At 39.0% G+C, this 26,175-nt stretch overlaps 1 protein-coding gene across 2 annotated transcripts in view; it reads right to left on the bottom strand.

Annotated features, from left to right (window-relative positions):
* Positions 1-2,106: 2,106 nt before the first annotated feature.
* Positions 2,107-26,175, bottom strand: part of ADAMTS3 (ADAM metallopeptidase with thrombospondin type 1 motif 3) — a 233,133-nt gene continuing 209,064 nt past the window's right edge. For both annotated transcript variants that reach the window (XM_056111221.1, XM_056111222.1), the window contains exons 16-22: positions 23,848-23,928; positions 21,312-21,475; positions 16,323-16,488; positions 13,509-13,641; positions 10,317-10,524; positions 7,909-8,026; positions 2,107-2,735 (exon numbers count right to left, since the gene is read on the bottom strand). In XM_056111221.1, the coding sequence (XP_055967196.1) occupies positions 2,179-2,735; positions 7,909-8,026; positions 10,317-10,524; positions 13,509-13,641; positions 16,323-16,488; positions 21,312-21,475; positions 23,848-23,928 (1,427 nt within the window). In that variant the 3' untranslated portion in view covers positions 2,107-2,178. The remainder of the gene's footprint in view (positions 2,736-7,908; positions 8,027-10,316; positions 10,525-13,508; positions 13,642-16,322; positions 16,489-21,311; positions 21,476-23,847; positions 23,929-26,175) is intronic.

The following is a 26,175-nucleotide window of genomic DNA, read 5'->3' as shown; positions in this document are numbered from 1 at the left end:
TGCTAACAATTTTTATTGCTACGTGCTCCCATTACAACAAACAGCATCAGTAGTGTACACTTGATAAAAAGAAATTTTCAGCTTAGTAGAAAAGGAAGCTCAAAGACCAGAAGTATAAGGAGTATCTACATCTTTATGGAGGTGTACATGTGTGACCGGCTTTCTCTATATTCCCCTGGGGGTCAGGCATATGCACATGCAAGTAAACTAGAGAGAATTTCATTCCAGGAAATTTTCTAGAAAATAAAATTATTTCTATAATTTCTACTTGCAACTCAGGGATTGTTTTAAGATCTGGAACTCAACAATTTATTTGACTTTTACAAGTCTTGCACAACGTAGCAGCAATTCTTGAGAGGTATAGAGTCAATAAGTGAAGCTATCAGTTTACCTTGGTTGAGATGCAAAAGTCTTGCATATTCTATGCTATGAAAGGTTAATATGACCGCCATTTAAATTGCATAATATAATTTCTGACATTCCAGCAACATACCACAGAAACAGTATGCTGGAAATGCGCTTTTTTTTAAAGGATAATTTATAAAAGTTTTATCTCTTTCACATACTTTAAAAGTTTCTAATTCACCATTTCAATGAAGCAGCTAGTTACCTGAGTTCATGTCTCCTGTGTCTTATTGAAGGGGTACAATTCATCAAGTTTGTAGCAACTGCACTGAAAATACAAAAGGTTTGCATCACATCAAGTTTGTTTAACTTTCGCTCTTTTATTTGTTTGCTGTGGTTTACTTAAATTCCTCCTCTATACACAGAACACAGCATGCCTCTCTAATTGTCTCTCTCTAGCTTACCAAATATGTCATTAATATTAGTGTAAATATTTAGTGCATAAAAATACTATCAAGAAAAAAAATCAACTTTTAATAAATATTTTCAATTCTGAATTCTATATACAAGTACTTTACATGTACTCCCTGGAGAGAGCATTTCTGGTTTCACTGTGAGCAGAGTGACCTCTGACATAAATTATTAGCACATTATTGCAGTCAAATGCATTGTGGTCATGAACATTTGGGTATGAACCATGCGGAAAATAAATATTGCAACCACTGGCTAATGCTTTCATGAACCTGCTTCCAAAATCCCATAACCCTATTATAATTTGAATATAAATTCTAGTACAAATATACCTTTCTCAGCTACTCACAAACAATTCCCCAAGCATTTTCCTTTTGTTATTATTACAGTATATTGAGTATACCAGATTGTATAGGTCAACAACGGAAAAATGAATAAAAAATAACACAAGAACTTAGATGACTTCAATGGTGCCTCTTAAGGTCCTGATAAAAAGCTTTTAGTTTTATCTTCCATAGGCTTTTTACTGATTTCTTCTCTTTCACCACAAATACACTAAGATAACTGTCCCAATCCTATTTATTTTAAAGGTGGAAGGTAGTAGGTAAGCGGAAATCTACTATAGCTTCTCTTTTTATTTTTCTAGAATTTAGGTATCACATTGTTGATTACACCACAGAACAAAATCTTCTGTATTATCAGTAGCTACAAATCTAAATTCTCTGTAATATTCTGCTTTGAAAATCAATCCTTAAAATGTCAAATAAGGCAATACTCAATGACAGGCACCTAAAACATCCAGAAATGTTCTATAGTAAACAATCATTTGAGAACACATCTCTTAAAATAATACTGATTTCTGCAATATACAGTATTTACATGACAGCTACAACTTTTTTCTCATACAATATTTCTAAGATAGATAAATAGGAGTACAAGTCAACGAATTTTTTGCTTCATTTTGAAAACCTTTTAAGTGTAAACCATTGACACCTCTCTTTTATTTTCACTGTAACTTTTTAAAAAAACAACAAAAAAAAATCAGCTAATATGCACAAACAGTTCCAGTCCTCTTTTCTGCTTTAGTGAATGACCAACATATTTAGCAACTGAACTCTCACTCGAATTAATCATCTTTGGTGCTTTCTTCTAATGGAATTCTGGGAAATGAGTCACTGCAGAACGGAAGGAGGAAGAAAGCAATGAGAAAGTGAACCAGCACTTTTTTGTTCTTCCATTGACAGACAAAAATGAGTTCGATGACCTAGAGAGATTCTTTTTTTTTTTTTCACTTTAAACTAGCTATATGCACCACGAGAAGGGGGAACTTGTCCTGATTTTCAGCCTTTGAGGTTCACGTTCTCATCTTGCCAGGGGGACCGATCTCACTGGACGTCTCTTGTCAATCATCTTTTCATCTTTCGTTGAGGTTCTTGTCTGAGCAGCACCGACGGCATCACTGACGGCCAGGAAGCGGGCAGCAGCCGTATGAGAGGATGAATTGAGGTGGCCGCTCTTCGTGGGTGGCGAGAGCAGCCTCACAGTCTTCCTTGCAGTTTGCTGAGATCTCCTCGGGGGTAAGGGAGCACCATCAGGTTTACTATTGGGTCGAAAAGCAGCATATGCGCCTGCACCTCCCGCCGGAGAGATCCTTCTCCGAGGTTCCTTCTTCTCAGCAGGCCCCTCTGATTGGTAAGGAACCAAAGATGTAGGCATGGTGAGAGATCCGGGGAGGTCACTGGGGTGGAAGAGAGCATCGTCGTGAGCTTCAGCAGCTTCCGGAAGGTAGGGCGGGGGTAGGGTGCTGCTCCGCTTGCTACAGGACTCGCAGCACAACTTGTTGTAGCCAGGGATGGAACAGTATCGCGCCAGCACCTCCATTTGACAGAATATGGACTTGTCTCCCAAACAAGGCTCATCTGCAAAAATGAAAAGGAAGCCAGTGAGGTGGATTAAACACAAACAGAGGGAAGGGGAATAAAATCGTTTATGACTATAAAAAGATAAGCGAAAGCTGATAGGAACACTCATAGGCGCATTTGCATTATTTTTGAATGCAAATTTATATTCTTATATTTTTATAAATGTTGTGGCTGAAGCGATAGCACAGCGGTAGGGCGTTTGCCTTGTGCGCAGCCAGCCCAGCCAATCTGGGTTCGACTCCTTTGCCCCTCTCGGAGAGCCTGACAAGCTACCGAGAGTATCTCACCCGCACGGCAAAGCCTGGCAAGCTACGCATGACGTATTTTATATGCCAAAACACAGTAACAACAAGTCTCAAAATGGAGATGTTACTGGGCCCGCTCCAGCAAATCGATGAACAACGGGAGGACAGTGTTTGTTTATTTGTGTTTATAAATGTTGGTGCTGGGGCAGTAGTCCAAGAGGTTAAGGTGCTTGCCTTGGTTCCATTCCTGGCACCACATGGTCCTCAGCTTTGCTCGGTGTAGCCCAGGAAACCATGAACATTGCTGAGTGTGGCCCTGGGGGCACCTGAGCATGTCAAGGGTGTCCAGGGAAAGTTCGAGCATCGTAGGGTTCAAGTAATGCCGTAGCTTCAGGACCTCTACTGAACCACTGACCCGAGTAGCTAAGACTCAGAGAATCACCACATTCCCCTGAGTACAGCTGAGGGGCTCCTCCCCAAGTCTGAATGTTTAAAGTGAATTCACTGCTCAAGGAAAGACCAGCTTATATTTATTCCCATCTATTCCAGGGTGCATTCTATGTGGAATATTCAAACAATAAATGCAAAAACTCATCAATATGCCATTTATATAATATCCTTACCTAAAAGTGACTACACAATGTATACTGCTAGGCAGAGAACTTGCTATATAACTTAAGAAATGGAATCTTTTTTTTTTCTGGTGAAGTTTGAAAACAAAGAGGAGGGCCAGGAATGTGGCATGCAAAAGACCAGGGTTTGATCTGCTAGTCTCTTTACACCACAGAAAGTAAATAAATAAATACATATAAAAACAAAATGAGGGGGCCAGAGCGATAGCACAACAGGTAGGGCATTTGCCTTGCACGTGGCCACCCAGGTTCAATCCCCGGCATTCCATATGGTCTCCCAGCACCGCCAGGAGTAATTCATTAGTGCAAAGCCAGGAGTAACTGCTGAGCATCACTGGGTGTGACCCAAAAAGAAAAAAAATAAACCCTCAAAAAAACCCCCAAAAAACGAAAACAAAATGAGGAGGGCCATTTGTTAACACCAACAGAGGACTTAAAATCACCCTCATTGATGTTTATTATGCCCACTTCCCAAGTTGTGAAACTTGGAAACAACTTGTATTTCCTTGAGAATTATCACACATAGCACGATGTACTTAAGAATTTTATATTAGGCAGGGCAATTAGTTAGCATCGTATGATTTAAATTCCCGAGAGATACCTCCAAGCGATATAATCTCTATCCTGTCTGAATTACTTTCTTTTTCTCTGTGTAATGACTCAAACTCGGTCTCACACAGGCAAGGTATGTGCTATACCACTGAGTCAAATCTCTGGGCTCAAGGTACTTTTCACATGTCTGTATCTTAAAATAAGAACATGGACATCTTCTTTCCATATGTTTATTACTCTAGGCCCTAGGATAAGAGTACCTTACTGAGCTGTGCACTCCGTTTTCACCTTGTTCCCTTCACCCCTCCCACCCCTCCCCTATGGCTCACACAGAAGTATGGTGTATTGTCTCTGAGTCCGTGTGATACTCGCCTGTACTGTGTAAGTGTCTGGATTATGCCTGCAGACACCAGTTCACAGTTTGCTGCTAATTAAGGCCAGCATATGCCACTGTGTGGAGAGTGAAGTAGAGTAAAGAATAAATACGAGAAAAGGAAGATAGGAATTCTATAGCTGTTTGCTAAGGAAAAGGTGGGAAGGGCTTCCATGCACAGTTTCATAGTATAATCAAAACAAAAAATTACAAAATAGTCATTAAAATCATTCATGAAAATTAAGGAAGTTTGTTAGCCTTCTCACTGGATGCCCGGATTATTATAAGAAATTCAGCAGAAGTTCTGCAGGTGGTCTCAAATGACCATTTGCTTCTTGTTGCAGTTTGAGACTCTGATGGGAATTATTATTTGATTGAAATGTGGCTAGAATATTTGGCTCTTAAAAATTCTTATAATTGACCTTGGGTTCTGATTTCAGAGCAAGAGGGCAGCTAAAAAGATGTGGAATCACTATTATAATTATGTAATCTCTTCACCTCTATTTATAATAAAAACACCTTCTTTGGGCTTACAGAAGAGAATCAAGCACATTTGCCTCCTGAGAATTTGGCATAGTTACAGAAATATATGGCTCATGTCTTTAAGAACCATTAGAACTTACTCAAAAAGTACTTACCTCCTAGACCAAGGCCTACATTAGAGTCAATATCAGGGAGACAGTAACCTTTCAGCTTCTAACCTGTAAAGTCTGTACTTTTATCTCTGACTTGTGCTTTAAACGTTCAGATATGGGCCAGAGAGGTAGTACAGCGGGTAGGGTGTTGGCCTTGCATAAGCCTGGCCAGATTCGATCCCAGGCACCACATATGATACCCTGAGCTCCACCAGCGGTGATCCTTGACTACACAGCCAGAAATAAGCCCTAATCATAGGAAGGTGTGGGCCCCCAAATAAAATAAAACAGACCAAAATGCCCATAAATTTTCAAATATATTTCTAAAGAAAATGAATGAAATATGTAAGTACTTTGTCTCCCTCTCATGGTCATATATGTAAATCTAGCATATATTTCAAATTAAAATTTCTAATAATTTGAAGCCTGACAATTCCTTTAAAAAATTTTAATAAGATAGTAGTAGCACAGCAGGTAGGGCATTTGCTTTGCACGCGGCTAACCTGGGTTCAATTCCTCCTCCACCCTTGGAGAGCCCGGCAAGCTACCGAGAGTATCTTGTCCACACAGCAAAGCCTGGCAAGCTCCCCGTGATATATTCGATATGTCAAAAACAGTAACAACAAGTCTCCCAATTTGTTGTGAGACATTACTGGTACCCGCTCGAGCATATTGATGAACAACTGGAGGACAGTGTTACAGTAGTTTGGCAATTTTTTTCTGAGAAAAAAGTAGTGCCATTCTGCATCTGTCAGTATGTAGGTACTGGCTCACTACGGGAAGAACACAGGACAAGAGAAAAAACATTTAATGACCCCCAAACTCACTAGCCTAAAGAGAAATGTCCACAGTTGTCATTACACATAAGAGAACTACATTTAACAGAGGACAGTGGTGAGTCAGGAAGACTGAGCAAAGCATGGAGAGCAGGGGAGGAGGTTTGAGACAGGGAAGAGCAAGTGGGACCCTTGAGAACGAGATGGAAACAATAGGCAGGGAAGTGGAAAGAAAAGAAAAGAAAAGAAAAGAAAAGAAAAGAAAAGAAAAGAAAAGAAAAGAGGAGAAGAGGGAAACAGAAAAACAATTGGAGCAGCAGAGTCACAGGGACCAGGAGAAACTAGGGAAGAAAGGTTCGGACGACGAGAATCGGGGGGTGAGGGAGAGGTGAGACAGTTCCATCATCATCAGACGCATAGAGTGGAGAAAGGGAGGGAGAGGGTGGAGAAAGGATGGGAGAATTCTGAGACAAAAATAAAGGGAAAGAGAGACAGAAAGAAGAGGTAAAAGAGAGGGTGAGGGAACAGGGAGCTGTTAGGGGATGAAAGAGGTTAATAGTGAAGGAGAGATGCTGGAAGAAATGGGAAGGAGAGGCAGATGGATGAAGAGGAGGCAGGGGAAGGGGAGTGAAGCTGAAGAGGCAGATGTGACAGACACAAGAAGTAATCAACATGCCACATGCTAATGACAGCGCGTCAGAGAGAGACTCACACAGAGAGTGAGTTAGAGAGGAACAAACTAGATGCAGAGCGGGACAGAGACATTTCGACAGAAAAAGTGACAACAAAGGATCAAGGAGGAAGAACTGATAGAAACTGAAATCATCTAGTATATTTTATTTTAAAACAGCAAAAGGATATAAATGAAGTAGACTTTAGAATAGGTACAGGGTGTGTATTTTTTTTTTCTCTTTGGGCCACATACAGATGACTCCTGGCTCTGTGCTCAGAGATCACTCCTCGAAGTGCTCTGGGGATCATATGTGGTGTCAGTGATTGAACCCAAGTCAGCTGCATGCAAGCCTTACCCCCCTACACTATTTCTCTAGCCCAATAGTTGTATTTTTAAAATCACCCTGGTGTATAGATATATACTAATGGACATGTACTGGAAATAATTTTCTGCACATGATATTTATCCTTATGGCTAAAGTGAATGAGCTGGTGACATTTTTGAAGGACTTCTGAAATTTTATGCCTTTTACTGGTATAAAGGCATATGAAAATCACAGGGAGAAATCAGTTCCTACTAGAAACAAAAATGGATATAAGTTACAGAAGCACTGTAGCACTGTCCTCCCGTTGTTCATTGATTTGCTCAAGCGAACTCAGTAACGTCTCCATTGCGAGACTTGTTACTGTGTTTGGCATATCGAATACACCACAGGGAGCTTGCAGGCTTTGCCGTGCTGGTGAGATACTCCCGGTAGCTTGCTGGGCTCTCCGAGTGGGGAGGAAAAATCGAACCAGGGTCGGCCGGGCCGGCTGCGTGCAAGGCAAACTCCTTACCGCTGTGCTATCGCTCCAGCCCGAGTTATAGAAACCTAACACAATTTACATCACCTCCTAGTGGGATCTCAGAAAGTGCAGGAGCCATGGTAATTAATGAGGGAACAACAAACGCACAAGTTAAAAAACATTAGAATATATTATACCAAGAATTAATTTATTTTTTTTCCTTTTTGGGTCACACCCAGAGATGCTAAGGGGTTACTCCTATCTCTGTATTCAGAAATTACTCCTGGTGGTGCTCGGGAGGCCATCTGGGATGCTGGGAATTGAACCCGGATCGGCCTTGTGAAAGGCAAACAGCCTACCCACTGAGCTCTAGTCCCCAAGAATTAATTTACAATTTTTTTTGACAGTCAGCATTTGGGGGAAGGTCCACAGAGGAAAGTTCATTTTCTTAGTCATAACTACCATGGTCAGAGAGGAAAACACCCAACGTCACACCTACCGTTACAGGGAGGGAGCTGACAGGCCCTCACAGACTCCGGCTTCTCACCCTCACAATGGTCTCCAGCCCTGCACAGGACCTGCCTGACCTCCGTCCCTTCACCACAGGTTACAGAACACTAAAGGAAAAGAAAAAGATTTTCATTAAAGATGTCTAATCCATGCAGACAGTTTTTCTTCTCTCTCCAGGCTACATGAACACACACGCATGCACACATGCACATACATCTATGGAACCATATTTTTCCTATTCATGCCCTGCCTCTTATGAGCCAGGACACAGTCGCTTTTTTCATTGAAAGCTGTGATACTACTACTGTGTCACAGGATTATTGTAGGACCAGATGGAAGTTAAAAGCATCGGTGCACTTAAAGCAGCCTTACCTGGTACAGAATAAACATTGGTTGTAAAGGAACCATTATTGTAACATAGAAGTCTTAACAACTCTGTTAGGGTCTGTTTTCAGGTTGCTGATGGTGTGGTATTGAGTGTTTATTCTTTGACTTCATTTGTGAATGGCAGAATTGACTGGCATACCACACTCTCTTTGTTTTTGGAACTACACTCTGAAAGAATTCTAGTTTTGTTTTGTTTTGGTTTGGGGGCACACCAGGATGTTCTCAGGGATGTCTCCTGGCTCAGTGCTCAGGGATCACTCCTGGCAGAGTTCAGGGTGCTGTAGATTGAAACCAGGTCAGCTGCATGTAAGGAAAGCATCTTACCTCTGGAACTACCACTCCCGCCCTAAAGCACAGTGTTTTAAAAGAAATGTGTGCACTAGAAAGACAAATACCAGAATGCATGAGGTTAATACCAGCAACCATACATTGATTTTTCTGTTTGTTTGTTTTGGGGACCATACTCAGTGATATAAAGAATTATTCCTGGTGGTGCTTGGAGACCAGACGGGGTACTGGGGATTGAATCTGGGTGGGCTGTGTGCAACGCAAGCACCTTAACCACTTGCTGTACTATCTCTTCAGGCATAAGCGACAAATTACTGATTGAGCCAGTCATGAAACTCCATCATCTGGACAGGCACTAGGCACACAATTTCTTTGGGCTTTTTGTTTGTTTTGTTTTGTTTTCTGGACCACACCTGGCAGTGGTCAGGGCTTACTCCTGGCTCTACATTCAGGGATAACTCCTGGCTATGCTTAGGGGACCACATGGGATCAAATCCTTGTCAACTGCATGCAAAGCAACTGCCCTACTACTCCAGCCCTAAATACACAATTGTTCAAAGAAATGTGTGGTCACCTCCAGCCATCTTTTTCTTTAGTGATCCCTTCTCTATCGGTCGGGATGAGAGATGTGTGCAGAAAATAGATAAGGGACCAAACATGATAACCTCTCAGGGTCTGTATTGCAAACCATAATGCCCAAAAGTAGAGAGAGATTATGGGGAAACATGTCTGCCATGGAGGCAGGGGGAGGGTGGGAAAGGGGGGGGTATACCGTGGATATTGGTGGTGGGGAATGTGCACTGTGGAGGGATGGGTGTTTGATCATTGTGTGATTGTGACCCAAACATGAAAGCTTGTAACTATCCCACGGTGATTCAATAAAATTGAAAAAAAAAAAAGAAATGTGTAGACAAGAAAAACAGGAATTCTATTAATTTGCTGTGCAGGCCATGACAGCAATAAAGTTCTCTGACACTGGAATGCAGAGGAAAAAAGACTGCAGGAAAGGTACCCACTGGTACTCTGGATCCTGGAAATGAGCCTTGTTAGATAAAACATTGGAGGTTCACAGGGTGGGGGGTGGGGGGAAAACCAACCAAAATGTAGAAGACACAAATCACCATGCTCTTTTGTGATGAGTTTACTCACTCTGTCATAAAGAAGAAGGAAGAAGAAGGAAGAAGATGAAGGAAGAAGAAGGAATAAGCAGGAAGAACGAAGAAGAAGGAGGAGGGTGAGGAGAAGGAGGAGGAGGGCGAGGAGAAGGAGGAGAAGAAGAAGAAGGAGGAAGAGGAGAAGGAGAAGAAGGAGAAGGAGAAGGAAGAGGAGGAGGAGGAGGAAGAGGAAGAAGGAAGAGGAAGAAAAAGAAAGAAATTCAATTTTAAATGGTGCAGAATTCTCATTCAGAATCAAGGGAGCTGGAGTTTAACCTCTAAGAATAACAAAGTTCACGAAAATATTAGAATGGCCAGTCACCTGTCACAACACCCAAATAAAGTTTGCCTCCACCCTTTAATTTTATATGCAAAAACTTTTTCAAATGTTCCTATTCTCTCCCCCCCCCACCCCCGCCCATGCCTCAGGAGTTTAATGATAACGAGACAGTTATTCCACTTAGACAAAACAACCTAATATTTAAGTCACACCAGAACCCGCTCCACATGTTTAATGTACATGCATATGCATATAACACATCTGAACGCACAGAAATCTCACACGCACCTCATTCCAGGGCCCTGTTTTCCACTGGGCGGGGCAGGGGACCCTGTTACACGGCCGTCGGCTCTCGGGACGGTCGCCCACGCAGTACTTGCTGTGCACAGAACGATTGGTGCCATCGTGGAGGGGTTGCAAGCAGCGGACGGTGCGCAGCTGGTAGCCAGAACTGCCACAGGTTTTGGTGCAGTGCTCCCACTCTTCTGCCACCCAGCTGAAGGGGTAGAATCAAGATTCGACACAGTCACTGTGACAGCTACTGGGACCGTTCACACGGCAAGCCTATCCTATTCTGTTCTTTGCTGCTAAACCCAATGGGGTACACGACTGTTTCAGAGCAATTTCAGAAAAAATAAATAAATCCAACGGTTCAAATGTCTGAGGATTTTTCCAATCAATGTAAAGCCTGTTGTATGGTTTTAAATATTCTGGTATTTTTTTTTCTAGCTCTCAATGGTTTTGAAACCATCTCTTTCACCACAGAATGGGTGGTCTAGGAAGGGTTTCTGATACTCATCTGAAGATTGTCTGGGTTAGTTGGGTTAGTTTGGGAATGACGGTGCTTTGTCTTAGTCATACTGCCAGTGAGAGGTCTAAAAGGAAATACAAACGGGAATCTACATGATGTTTGCTGATATAAATGGATTTGGCTGAGGCTTTCTTATTTTTTAAATGAATCACAAGTTCACTCGTGTTTTAATTTTCTGGAATCACAGTTTCATTTCTACATTTTCTTATTTCAATGCTGTGGAGGCTATAAGACATATCAAGCTTTTCTGGAAAACTCAGTTCTTCCTATTGGTTGTAATTGTCACAAAACAAAGAGAAAGACACCCTGTATCTGGGCACTGGGTAAGTGTGTTACTGCTTCCATAAATAAGCCTGGAGAAGCATTTCCAAAGATATAGTTTATACTTATATTTTATATTATCTTTCCCCATATATAGGGTACTAAAATATAACTATATTAAAATCTTGGCAACACTTGGTATTTACAAATAAGATTGCTCTAACTAATCAAACTGACATTAAAATTATTGTGGCTTCTACAAAAGGGAATGCCCTACCACAGAGGCAGGGTGGGATGGGGGGGATGGGTGTGGGAGGGATACTGGGATCCATGGTGGTGGAAAATGGGCACTGGTGGAGGGATGGGTATTTGATCATTGTATAATCGAAACCCAAGCACAAAAATTTGTAAATCTACAACTGTACCTCATGGTGTTTCACTAATAAAAATTAAAAAAAAATTATTGTGGCTTCTAAGAATTTTTACACAGTGTTAAGCGTGCCAATGGCTACTCTCAATGGATATATGCATATATGACATACATCACTGTCACTGTCACTGTCCACACATTGTTCATCGATTTGCTCGAGTGGGCCTAGTAACACTGTGAGACTTGTTACTGAGTTTGGCATATTGAATATGCCACGGGTAGCTTGCCAGGCTTTGCCATATGGGTGAGATACTCTTGGTAGCTTGCCGGGCTCTCCGAGAGGGGCAGAGGATCGAACTCAGGTCAACAGAGTCAGCCATGTGCAAGGCAAAAGCCCTACCTGCTGTGCTATTGCTCCAGCCCCATGACATACATAATCACATATATATTTTCAATTTAAAATCTTTTCATATATTTCTCATGAAGATACTAAGATTACAAAATAATTATAAATACTAATTTATCAGATAAAATTTATATACAAATAGATAAGAAAAAGAATATGAAGGGGCTGGAGCGATAGCACTGTGGGTAGGGCGTTTGTCTAGCACGCAGCTGATCTGGGTTCGATTCCCAGCATTCCATATAGCCCCTCAAGCACCGCCAGGAGTAATTCCTGAGTGCATTGTGAGGCCCCAAAGCAGGCTCCTCAGCAGCCATGACAGCCTATAGCTAACATTAAGTCTCAACTAGGCCTCAGTTTCTGTTTCCCCAAAGCAGGACTTGCAGTTTCTGGTAAACTCCCAGTTGAGTGACTTGCCAAGATAAGGAATTGGGCAGTTGAGTCTGGCCAGTCACGAGGGGTCACTGTATCCTCCTTAGAAACTGTTGCTAACCATTTCCTAATTGTTGACCACCACTGTAATAGGGTAAATACTGAAAATAGATCAGTGTATAAATTGCCTCTTTGAACCCTAAATAAAGTGCTGGTGATTTGGAGTTAGGGTCCTTGTCAAGACTCCACTGTGTCGGATGAGTCTTAGACCCTATCTTGAGCTAGCGCTGGCTTGCACCAGTAATAAAGTTCCTTTGCTTTTGCATTATCATGTGTAGACTTGGTCTCTCTGCAATTGGGGATTGGAGATCTGAAACATGGGCACAATAGCATGAGCCAGGAGTAACCCCTGTGCATCACTGGGTATGACAACCCTCCCCCCAAACAAAAGAATACGAGAAACAGGAGATCTAATAGAAAAGGGAAATAGTAGAAATTCCTAAGATGATGATGATGTCCAGGAAGAAAGCTGTATAAAAATGTCAGGCCAGAGTTGGATCACATTACTCTCTAGAGATGTCTCTAAGAGCTCAGTGACAAAATACCTAAGTGCCCAGTATTTAATGGAGACTAGTACAGATGGAAGACAGTTAAGGTGAATATTAGTGAAAAGTAGTAGAAAATGAAATATATAAGTCAAAATTTTCATCAACTCTAGAAGAAACACAATCATGAAACACTAAGTTCAGCTCTTCGGAAGTGTATGTTACTAAAATAATATAAAATGAATACTTCTATCAATGCAAGATAGTTATTCTATTTTGGAAGTACTGGACAAGGGAGAATTATGGAGGGGCAGTGAGGTAATTGGGGAGTGGTTGTGAGGAATGCTGAAATATCACATTCCAGATAGAAAACTCAATATACATAAATCTAAAATCTCTCCTTTTCTTTCTACTCCCAAAAAAGTCAACTAATGGAAGCAAAGTTGATTACTTACATGGGAACAAGTAGTTACAAATTTCCAAGAGAAGCATACAAGCTAAATGGTTCTGTTTGCTTGATTGCTTCTTTGTTATGAGAAGTGTAACAATGACAAAGGGCAGAAAACTATAATTTTATATAGTTCCTGGAAAATAATTTGACCAGTGTGACCAGGTTCATGTGTTAACTTTTAACTAAAAATTAAGACAATGAAGATATAGATCCATTTAAATGCTATTATTTTATCCTGAGGATATGAAAATCAGAATAAATTCTTACAGTGGATGTGTACACTCTTGAATGTTGCACATTCTTCTGATCGGTTTAGGTTTTTTGTTGGCCTCACAGAAGCTGCGATGAACCATCTTATTGTCACTTTTCCTACGGCATCCATATTTAGTGTATTGAAAACCTGGAAGGGAAAAATTTAGCTTTGGAGTACATAGACTAAGCTGGGTGCTATTCTAGGCACGGGTTTCAGAAATTAAAATTTTAATACCTTTATCTTTTCAGACTTTACATTTAACATATCATCAATTATTTAAAGAGAAATTGCATCCTTGAAAATGAACTAAGACCAGGATATGCACAGATGAGAGAGAAATGGCTCTAAGAGGACCCAGACAATATGCAGTGACATATTGAACACTTTCACAGAGCTATGAAGACAACGTAACTGCAGAGGGCACCAAAGGAACACACAGGAAACAGTCTAACAACCCAGACAGCAGGAAGACTGAGGAAGTACCAGCACTTGAACAGACTCATTAGTTTAAAATAAACAGTATTGGGTAAAGGGAATGGAGTAGCACAGTACTGAAGCAAAGCAAATTACATATAGAAAACTGAAAGAAGCTTTAAAAGACTGAAAGTGAAAATGACTGAAATGTGTCATAGGAGGTGGAGGTGGAAAACTAGACTGAAATCTTAAGTACCAAACAAGTATTTGGAGTTCAATGCTGGTAATTTTAACCTTCAACTTTGATATTTATAATAAAAAAATGTTGGAAAATAAATTTAAATGGATTGTTATGTAAATGCAATTTTTCATTATGAAAAATGATGTAAGGAAAGGCCCTCCCGTTGTTCGTTGATTTGCTGGAGCGGGCCCAGTAACGTCTCCATTGGAGACTTTGTTGTCACTGTGTCTGGCATATCGAATACGTCACGGGGAGCTTGCCAGGCCCTGCCGTGCGGGCGTGATACTCTCGGTAGCTTGCCGGGCTCTCCGAGAGGGGCGGAGGAATCGAACTCGGGTCGGCCATGTTGGCTGTGTGTAAGGCAAACACCCGCACAGCGGGTAGGGCGTTTGCCTTACATGCGGCCGACCTGAGTTCGATTCCCAGCATCCCATATGGTCCCCGAGCACCGCCAGGATGTAAGGAAAACAATGAATATTTGTGTATCTCGCAAAGTCAACATTGTGCTGCCACTGTATTTGCTGATATATTTGAAAACATATTTTTATTACTTATACTATGTTATTATATAATATGAAAAGGTAAAAGTTATTGCTGAAGTATTTCAGTATAAATTTCTGACAATCTATTCCTTCACTTCTAAATATTTCAGCACATAACTTCTAACAAACATTCTCCTGCATAATCAGATTCTAATGCTTAGAATCAAGGTATTTAAAATAAGTATAAGATTATTATCTAATTACAGAACAAAGCCAAAACTTGCCATTTGTCCCTACAATGTTCTTTACAGCATTTTCTACTATTATGCATTGTTATTAACATGTAGTTTTTAACTTCCTTTTTTCTTCAATATTACTAAGATGTATAGGCCAGTTCTTTTTTATTATCTCTTATAACTAGGATTTATGAAATGTTTCTTAATGTTTAAATTTAAGTTACTCATTGTAGCAAAAATGCTAAATAAATAAGATATTCCTGGTAATACATAAAAGACTGAGGAATTTGAATGAGACAAATAATGTAATCCTACCCATTTAGTCATTCAAGAAAGTACCACAGAAATGAAAGAAGAAAAGAGAATCAAAGTTTAGTAATTGAAAATTTATAATATTTTTCCAAATTGAAGGAAGCTTACTGAGCAAAGAACAGATGTGATAAGTATTAAAGTCTCCCTGAAAAATGTAATGACCAAGTAGATCTTGAAGGTATAGTAGAAGGATGGATCCAAATTAAATAAGAATAAACACCTTATAAAGAATGAAGTATTATTTTAATAATTAAAACATTATGTCTTCTACCCAAAAAACCACTTTAGAAATAACTTCTTTAAAAATTGTGAAAATTAAATTAAAACTTATAAAAACTTTATACTTTATAACACGACTCTTGATAAGTATGTATAATTAATTTTTCCAAGTAAATCTTACTATGAATTCCTATTATGAATGATTAATTTTTCCTCAAAAAGTATTATTGTGACATCCCCTCACCTTCTGCCTTTGGGAAGAAATCTGTCTAGGTCAGCTCAGTTTGGGAGCATTTGTTCTTGAGAACTAGAAGAATGAATAATGGGAGATATTGAGAATCTGTGAGAGCAATTTACTAGGTTGCTTCTGGAGAGAGCAGCGAGGAAGCATTAGAGCGTACACTCAGAAGCCAGACTTCTTGGGTCTGTACACTAAGGTCTGGCAAATTACTTATTTTCCTTATACTCCAGTTTCCTCATCAGAACTATAACAATACTACTAGTCTCACAGAGCCATTGCGAGCATTAATACATTAATACACAAAGAGCTGAAACAGAGTACAACTAGTAGTTTTCTTATTATTAGAAATAATAGAAAAGAAATGGAAAAATGGGGAAGAAAAAAGGCAAATTCCAGAGGATAGAGTAGAGTATGGAAAGAGTGAAATGATTACAGTCATTTTATTACTTGAATGTCAGATAAAAAGAAGTCAAAGGAGAAGAGTAAGAGGATTTTAAGATCAATCATTGTTATGAACAAGTTACTATTCTTTGAAAATTCTAAGATTAAAATGCTATATACTTACAGTTCAGTCATTATATTTATTTCTGAATTTGGTCTCAACTGAAGACAATCCTTAAGGTAGAAGCAGGTAGACTTCATATGAGTGACATTGCAATACAATAAATGAGTTCAATTATTACCTCCACCACAGGGTTTGGAACACTGAGACCAGCTCTTCAAAGCCCACTCAAAAGTGTCTAATTCCTCCTGGATGACATTGTTGTTGTTGATTGTAGGAGCAGAGTCTTCATGGATGATGTACTTATATGTCAGGCTAGAGCGGGTATCATTATCCTGAGGTATAATCTAACATATACACAAAATTGATATGAAAATCACCAAAAAAAAGTTCCAACCCAGATTCATCAGCCACCAAAATCCCACCACCAGGATCAACTTCCCTCAATCTCAGTTCCCTCCCATACCCACTGCCCCATCCCCTGCCTGCCACCGTTACAGGCACGTTTTTTTTAAAAGTTAAACCACTGTGAAGTACACAGAAAGTTGTTCATGATTGGGTTTCAGTCATACAATAGCCCAACACCCAGCAGACACCCCCCCCACACATGTTGTTACTAGATGGTTATTATGCATATCACATTACCTCCTTTCAGCATTCAGTTATTGCTCACAGTGATCTCTGTCACAGTGGTCTCTTTCTGTCCTAACTGCCTTCTCCACAACTTGTGAGAAGCTTCCTACGATGGACCAATCCTCTTGGCCCTTGTTTCTACTGTCTTTGGGTATAATCCTCATACTGTATTGTTAGTGTTTTTTTTCCTTGTTTTGTTTTGTTTTGTTTTGTTTTTATTCTGCAAATGAGAGTGATCATTCTATGTCTTACAGGCATATTTTAAAGTTTGAAAGTTGTTGAAGTTTGAATCTTGTGATTTCAGCGTTGTAGAGTTGGCGGTTGGATAGATAGCTATACCACTCCACTACACCATTGATGTGCCCAAGAATACTTGTCTCTTGTCCAACTTTATTGCTTCCCATCATCTCTTCTTACTTCCCTTACTTCACTTTTTCCCTTTTCTGTTCTTCTTTCTGTACTCTGGGGTAAAGAGTGATCCAAACAAACCCCAAACACAATAAAAAGCTTGTGAGCAATCCTCTAAGACCTTTTGCTAGCCACGTGACAGAGCAGGAAAGCTTCTTCTTCCCAGTTATGCCTTAGTGTAACTAAGGCAATCGCTAAAAACAATATCATGATAACCCAAACTCTAGTTGGACTTAATCTGCTCCCACATTCTTGACTAACAAAACCATGAGCTAAGAAAGGTTGCTTATGTTTAATCACTGAATTTGGGGTAACTTGTTACACAATGACATACAACTAATACAAACATACATAGACTGAAATAAGCACCTAATATAAACAAATTTTATGTAAGCACTCGTTGACTTAAAATGACTCAGAAACTTCATTCAGGTCAAAATATTTTTTCTTTGGGGGGTTTAAAGGTTTTATGGTTTTGCATTTTATATTTCACATATCTATTTGTGTAACATTAAAATCTTGATTTATAGAATGAAAAATGGATAAACTGGATTTCCACAAAGTAAAAAATATTTTTCTCTGTGAAAGACAACACAGAGAAAAATATTACAGATTAAAAAAAGTGTGCAATGGCCATGGCCCCAGAAGCACAAGGACTTAATGCAGAACCCAGCAGCTTGGAGCAGAAAAGTGAACGGACTATGCGTTGATCCAGCCCATCAAGTCTGCCGGAGGGGAAAGGGTGTTGCCCCATTCGCCCTCTCCTCTCTGGAAAGAAAGATGGCGGCCACATGGGAGCCTTGTGGACAGCAGGTATGAGCCGGGAGTGTGGGGGCGACTAAAACCTCATGGGAAGGGGGGCGTTTCGCTCCGCCCTTCACGCCCTACCGAGGCCACCAGTTGCCCCCCACGAGCGGCTCTCCAGCACGGCCACGACTCCAGAACACAGAAACCAATTTCTTAACTATCTGACTTTCAGTAGAAATACTTCCAGGGTCAATAGGTAAAATAGCAGAAATCCAAAACCAACATTTAATTCTTGAACCCAGCTGTAGAAAGCAAATCACTTCACAATGCTTTTTCAGCATGTCTGATTTGGGGGGGGGGGTAAACTCTAAATAATAGTGGTGAATCTTTTATTGAAACAATCTAATCAAAGCGGATAGAGTGTTAACTAGAATTCATCTGCCTCACAGGGACGGGGAGGGGTGGGGGGTGGGGTTTTATTGGGGTTCTTCATGGGAAAAAATAAGTATTGGTAAAGGGAAATGTGTTTGATATTTGCATGACTGAGACATAAACCTGAAAGCTTTGTAACCTTTCCCACAGTGATTCAATAAATAAATTAAAAAAAAAAAAGTGTGCAAATGATCTTTTACAGAGGATGCATAGACAATATATGTAAATAACTCAAAATCCAACTAAAGGCAGAAAACAACCTACTCCAAAAATAGAAATATTTGCAGAGTAAGGGAAACAAAAAAAATGCATATCAGAATTGAATGGAAAATCTGTTTTAGTTTCATGCAGTATTTTTATAGACAATTAAATCAGTCTATACAGAATCCAACACTTCTTTTCAAATAAAATAGATCAATTCCATTTTCATCCAGATTAGAAATGAGCTAAGAGCACAGAATATATCAAGGAATGTCCTTGGGGAACTATAAATAATACCACAGAGGGCTGCAATTCTCTGGAGAAGAGACACAAGACATGTGCAAACACACAAGCCTTGTTCTATGCCAAAGCATAGGGAGCAGGAGACCGAAGCAGGGCAACGCTCTCAGCAAGCTGAGGTCTCCCCAGCAAGCTCACCATGGAGGGTAGAGTTTAGAACCTGTAGGTGGGGGCGCCACAGAAGGGGTTTCACAGAAAGGGGGCCCAGAAGGCAGTGCCTGTCCCCGATGGAGGATTGGCCGGTGCTTGCCCAGGTTCAGTTACATGAGTTCAGTCCATGGCACTGCAGGATCCTCCCAGCATCACCGGGAATGACTCCAGAGCACAGAGCACAGAGCACCTTTGAGTACCATCAGGTGTGGCACAAAAATAAACAAAATATTCTAACCATTGACCAGTTCTCCTGGCCCCTGTTTTCAAAGGTTGGAAGCTTGCCCTAAGTGTGTGTATGACAGGGTGAAGAGCAGTTAAGATAGAGAGGGAAACAGTATGACAATAATAGTTGGAAATAATCATTTTGGACAGAAACTGAGTGTTGAAAGTTAAGGTTAAGGGATATACCTGATAATGTATCAGTATCTGTATTGCAAATCATAAGGTCCAAAAGGAAAAGAGAGAGAGAGAGAGAGAGAGAGAGAGAGACAGACAGAGACAGAGACAGAGACAGAGACAGAAAGAGAGAGAGGAAAATACCGGCCATAGAGAACTGAGGGAGGGTAGAAATTGGAAAAGTGGGGTCATTGGTGGTGGAATATGTACACCAATAAAGGGATGGTTGTTGGAACGTTATATGACTGAAACCCAATCATGAACAACTTTGTAATTTTGCATCTCACTGTGATTTAATTTAAAAATTAAAATAAATAAAACAAAACAAACACATGCATGTAGATGACTTCTAAGACAGAAAAGAGCCATGAAAGAGGAGGGGATCATAATGAACTTGGATTATGATCACATTGAACTTGGATTATGACAACATTGAATATTTTACCCAAATTTGGCAAAAAACTATAAAAATCTACAGAATTGTGTGCATGGTTAACCTCAAGAAGGAGGCATACAAGGAATATCACCCACTATGCAAATCACGGACAACAGGCAGTGTAATCAAAAGGGTAGAGAGAAGTCTTCAAAAGAGCCAGAGAATCCTGACATATTGCATATAGAGCAGCAAAATAAATGATAATGTCATTGTAAATGATGAAAACTGGAAGACAACTGCTATGTGATTGAAAAGATGGCTCATATTCCATCTTTCTTTATTTCTTCACAGCAGGCTGAGATTTCCTTTATTCTAATGCCCTCTGACATCACATCTGAATGCTAACATACCCTGTTGTTTGCATTATTGAGTTCACATTCTTATATGTCCCTAACAAATCAACCCATTGGTTTGTAGCTGTAACAACTCCAAATGGATGCTGTCAACACACAGATATTTCTATTGTGCTGTAAGCTGGTATCATCTGGATGAATTAAAGTGGGGAAACCTCACTTTACTTCATTCTTTCCAGGATCATCTTTGCTCTTGAATCCTTCCTGAATATAGCCTACCACAAACTAGCAAAGGTATCTCTCAAGGAAAACTTGTGTGCTATTCTGTAACACACATGACTCTCCAAATTCTTCAAACCCCACACAATGATGTAAAACCATCTTGAAAAACATCCTGGGGTAAGTGGGTAGGAGAGATAGTACAAGGGGATGAGCTTTCCTAGCATGCAGCTGACACTGGTTCAATTGCTAAGTACTGCCTGTAGTCCCTGAACAAAGCAAGAGTAATCCTGAGTGCCTCCAGGTGTGACCCTCTCTCCTCCCCAAAAGCAAAGAACCTCAAATTTTATATCTAGTGAAGTCATCAATTAAGAATGAGGGTGAGGGGCTGGAGCAATAGCATAGTGGATAAGGTGTTTGCCTTGCATGCGGCCAACCCAGGTTTGATTCCCAGCATCCCATATGGTCTCTTGAGCACCGCCAGGAGTAATTCCTGAGTGCAAAGCCAGGAATAAACCCTGAGCATCGCTGAGTATGACCCAAAAAGAATAAAAAAAAGAATGAGGTTGAGGTAAAAATATTTTCAGAAAATTAAATGCTGAGAACATTCTTAGCTTGCATACATAGAAATGAATAGTCCACAAAGATTAACAGAGAAGAGTAAGAACATCAGAGACAGTAAATTATGTGAGTACATATAAAATTCTGCTTTTTCTCTTTTTGTCTTAATATAGCATGATTACTAAAGTCATATCATAAAACTATAGTATCAAGTTTATAATATGCATATAGTGAAGTATATGATATAGTTTCCCAGAGAGAAAAAGGACATAGTAATGGAATTATAAATAACATGCAATAAATATTCAATGTTAATGGTAAAAAGATTTTCTGCTTTCTTAGTTATAAAGTTGTAAACTAAAGTACATGGTGAGTCAGTAAAGTCACATACCAAAACAATAACAGGATCATGTAAAGGTCCATCGGTGTGAAGAGTTTCAATGTCATCTTCAATGGTATAATCCCATTCCACACCAAGATCTATGAAAGTCCTAGACTTGGCTTCCTCCCCTTTGCCATTTAAAATGTAGTGGCCTGTGGCTTGGTTCTTGATAGCTAAAGGAAGGAGAATGAGTAACTGACACATTTTATTTGACATATGATAGCCCTGATGATCTATAGTCAGTATCTCCTCTTAGAAGTAAAAAAGATTCTTTTATTTTGCACTAAAGTAATTAAATGAATTTTGCTTCTCATATTCTTATTCTCTTAATTAGGTATTCAAAATCCTTAAGAAGCTTTTCTTTCCAGTCTAAAAACACAACAAAATGATTTAATAGGAGGGGGAAAAGGGCAAATTTCCCATTTTGATCACACCATCAAAAGATTAACTATTTTTAATGATCTGTTTCTAATGTATCATGATATTTCTCCAGAAAGCTGGGAATGCTTTTTAGGTAATGGGCATTTATCTAATAGTTCACATTAATCACTGATGGCAGAGTGGTCTGTATATAAAATGGCTTCCTTATTCAAGGTAGTAAAAATATTTACAGGTATCCCACATAGCTGAGCTAATCTATAGCAGGGATAGTCAATGCATATTAATTCCTATAGTTGTAAAATTCCAAGGCCATATCAACTCTTTAATGTGACTTGGGAAAACTTCTTACTAGACATCAAATCCTTAATCTATTATAAAATAAAATTATTTCTCTATTGAATAAAAATAACAAACAATTTAAACTTTGGAGGTGTTTATCAACATACAGAAATATGTTAGAAAATAAAATGTCATTATTTCCATTTTTGAAAATGTATTAAGAAATTATATCAGTTATTTTTCAATAACAGTTACATTCAACTATTCCTTTTGAACATTTAAGCTAGTCTAATTTTCCCAAGGATAAAATTTGAGCTTGGGTATGTGTGTGTGGTCTTGGTGATTGAACCCATGGCTTTAAATGCACAAGAGAAATGTTCAACCACTAAGGATAATGATTTGAATTCTAACATTAAAAAAAATATTCCTGGAGATATAAGTTTGGCTGCAGGCTACACTCTTATGGAATCCATCACTGTATCACTGTCATCCTGTTGTTGATCGATTTACTTGAGTGGGTGCCAGTAATGTAACATTCATCGCAGCCCTGAGATTTTAGCAGCCTTCTCCTTGATTGTCTTTCCCAGTGCTCCCATATTGGAGGCTCTTTCAGGGTCAGGGAAATGAGGCCAGTTATTGTTACTGTTTTTGGCATATCGAATATGCCACGGGTAGCTTGTCAGGCTCTGCAGAGTCCACGGTGAATATAATTTAGCTGCTAAAAACAACCCACAATTACATAAATATCATTAAACAATTTATTGTAAAAGTCACACATTAAGAATACTTTAACAGGGGCTGGAGCAATAGCACAGTGGGTAGGGCATTTGCCTTGCACGTGGCCGACCCGGGTTCAATTCCCAGCATCCCATATGGTCCCCTGAGCACTGCCAGGTGTAACTCCTGAGTGCAGAGCCAGGAGTAACCCCTGTGCATCGCCAGATGTGACCCAAAAAGCAAAAAAAAAAAAAGAGAATACTTTAACAGGGGGTTGGAGAAATAGCACAATGGGTAAGACTAGTACCTTTGAATTGGCTGACCAAAATTCAATTCCTGGCACCCTATGAGGCTCCCCATCCCTGCTAGAGTGATCCCTGCCTAAGTGCAAGCCAGGATTCAGCCCTTAGTACCACTGATTATGGCCCCCAAACAAACAAACAAAAAGAATAATTGGCCAAATTTTCATAAGATTGACACATGATGCATTAGTTTCAAAAACCTGAGCACTTAGGTCAAGAATATGTACAAAGTTTACACTTGGAAACACAGTTCGAATATAACTTCTTTAAAATAATCTACCAGACACAAAAAGAAAAAAAAACAATCTTCCTTTGGAAATTGTAAGCATTCATGTGAATGTATCTGCATGTGTCAGCTAGTGACGCATAGTAGATACAAGAAACAGTCTCCTTCACATGTGGCTACTGTTCAGCCAAGAAACATAAAATGCAACAAAAGTAAGGCCAAGACTACAGTATTGCACCAACCAAATATCAGAAATAATTTGTCAGTACAACTATGGCAAAGTTTTCTGATATTATTCCTTAGTTTATTGCATTTTATTAACATTATTATTTCTTATCCCTTTTACTATAGAGCAAGCTACAGAACAAATACAATTTTGTTCAGTGATTTTTTTCCCCCCTCCCGTAATAAAGCTCTATTTTGGGATATTTTTTGTTTTAAAGGATGGTTGGGAGGAATGACCAATAAAACCACATAATCAAGCATTTAGATATAATTCTGAATCTTGCATATCCATGTATATAAAAGTATATACATACAGATACACATGTACATATATAGAGCAATATATGTATAAGATTTCTTTGACATTTCAATGTCTTAGTGCATGTTAAAGGAGGCAGTGGACAGAAACACTTACCAAGAATATGAGGAGAAGCCTCGTCTTCTTGGATTAACACATGTCTAGCACCAGGGGGTATATCAAACATCTTAAGGTACCCTTTGCATGTGTCGCAAATACAGGGGGAAGCAAGCAAAGAAGAAAACAAAAGCAATAACCATGGTTAGTCTAGCTTTACATTCTGACTACGTCTGCCGGCAGAAGAGGGCATCCATAAACTGAAAGAAGCAGTTTCAGAAATTAAGTTCAAAGCATCGGTAGCCAACTGTAACATCTAGTCTGAAGAAACTTAATCATGTATCCAACCTATGAATCACTTAAGTTGTACTCACCTACAAATTGCGTTAATAATAATTGAGGTAAATGCTTTATTTTGTTGTGTCCCTCTACAGGATTTTAGTTGCTGAGTCGTCCTTTTAAAGTAGGGTCAGTTTTGAGGTTACTTAGTTAGTGAACTCACTGAGATTCTCTTCATACTTATATGTGTGTGCATTTGTCCGGGAGTGATTTGACGATGGGCTGGAGCGATAGCAAAGTGGGTAGGGCATTTGCCTTGCAAGTGGCCAACTTGGCCGACCCGAGTTCGATTCCTTTGCCCCTCTCGGAGAGCCTGGCAAGCTACCGAGAATATCTCGCCTGCACGGCAAAGCCTGGCAAGCTACCCATGAAATATTCTATATGCCAAACACAGTAACAACAAAGTCTTACAATGGAGACGTTACTGGGCCCACTCGAGCAAATCGATGAACAATGGAAAGACAGTGACTGACAGTGATTTTACAATAGGCAATTCTAATCACATATTTTATGATTAAAATCTGATTTAGAGTTAATATGTTACAAATGAAAATTAATCCAATGTGTAATTTTTATTTTCTCAGCAATTAATTTTAGAGCTTGAAGTGGGGTATAAAATGGAAATGTTTTAAAATGTAAGCTGTAGATTTTGAGCTAATCACTTGGTCAGAAAATATCTGCAAATTACAACGTATACTGCCTTTATCTGAATCCAATAGAATCTTTCTAATTCAGCCTAATTTCTAATAAAATAAATGTTTATCTATGTAATGTACTGGCTTTTAAAAGACTAGAGGTATGACCATAGTCAATGTCATATAAAACAAATGACATTTTAGTATTATCACATATCCTAAAAATTAGGATAAGTTAATTAGAGTTAAGACAAATGATATATTGTGAATTATCTAATTTATATGCGGTAGGATTTGTTGATAAAATAATCATAAGTAGATATTGCTGATGAATTCAGAAAGAAAATGTCACTTGTATGTGGACAATTAATATATACCTATTGGAAGAGTCACCAACTTTTTCACTATTTATTATGGCTCTAACTAGAGTGTCATGTTGAGGTCTTTGTTCTCAATACCTGAGAAAAAGTCAAGTCAAATACATGTTCTCCTGTTTCCTGTATAAACAATGGCTAGAAGTTACACATGTGAGGTGCCAAGTTCAGCAAAACAGCTTGATGTCATTTATGGATGCCCATCTTTTCTGCGGTTTCCTATAACTTACCCAATACATTTTTAGCTTCCCTTGTTTCAGCAAGAGAAATATTACGAGCTCCTTTGGGTAAAGTGAAGGCGCCTCTTGTCTTCCCTTAAATAGAATGTTTTTCATTAGTTGCAGGTTCTATGTTTATCAAAGTCTTGCTGTTTCATTGACTATACAATAAGTTTTATAGATTTTATTAAGTGAAATGTAAAACACATCCTTTAATTTTATGTCTTGAATTAAAATTCACTTATATTAGATGTTAATAGTCAATGAAAGTAAGACTATGAGTGAATGAAAAATGATATAGGTGATTTGAAGGTGAATACTTGCAGATTTCATTTTCCAGCAACTTGAATTCTTTATGGCACCTCTTGCTTAAATGTTTCCCTGTTGGAAAAGGTTAATTAGTCTATTGAATAACTAAGATAACAACATTGGTGCAAAGAAACAGATGTTAGATTATTTTTGTATGGTTTGAATCTGTAAGATCTAAAGCTTTCTTCTGTCCTTCTGACCTTGATACACAGGCTTCAAACAATTTTTGAGATACCTGAAAAAAATTATCACTGACATATTACATATAAAACAGAATAGGTGGTTATGGGGGGGAAACTTTCCTTAAGACTGATTTATTCCCAAAGTAAAACAAATGATTTATTTTACATTTAAAACAATTGTGTAAAACTACAATGGAGAAAGCAGATTCATTCATAAGTTAAAGAATTGCATTTTACTCTTTTCAAATAATGATATATATATTTTTCAATTTTAAAATTTCAAAGTACAAAACAATAAATTTTCATAAAAATAAATTTCCATGTAGAAAAA

This window comes from Sorex fumeus, unplaced genomic scaffold (assembly GCF_029834395.1).
Source record: "Sorex fumeus unplaced genomic scaffold, SorFum_2.1 ptg000013l, whole genome shotgun sequence".
NCBI classification, from domain to species: Eukaryota; Metazoa; Chordata; class Mammalia; order Eulipotyphla; family Soricidae; genus Sorex; species Sorex fumeus.
The sequence above is the reverse complement of the archived record's forward strand: the minus strand, read 5'-3'. Positions and strand labels throughout refer to the sequence as shown.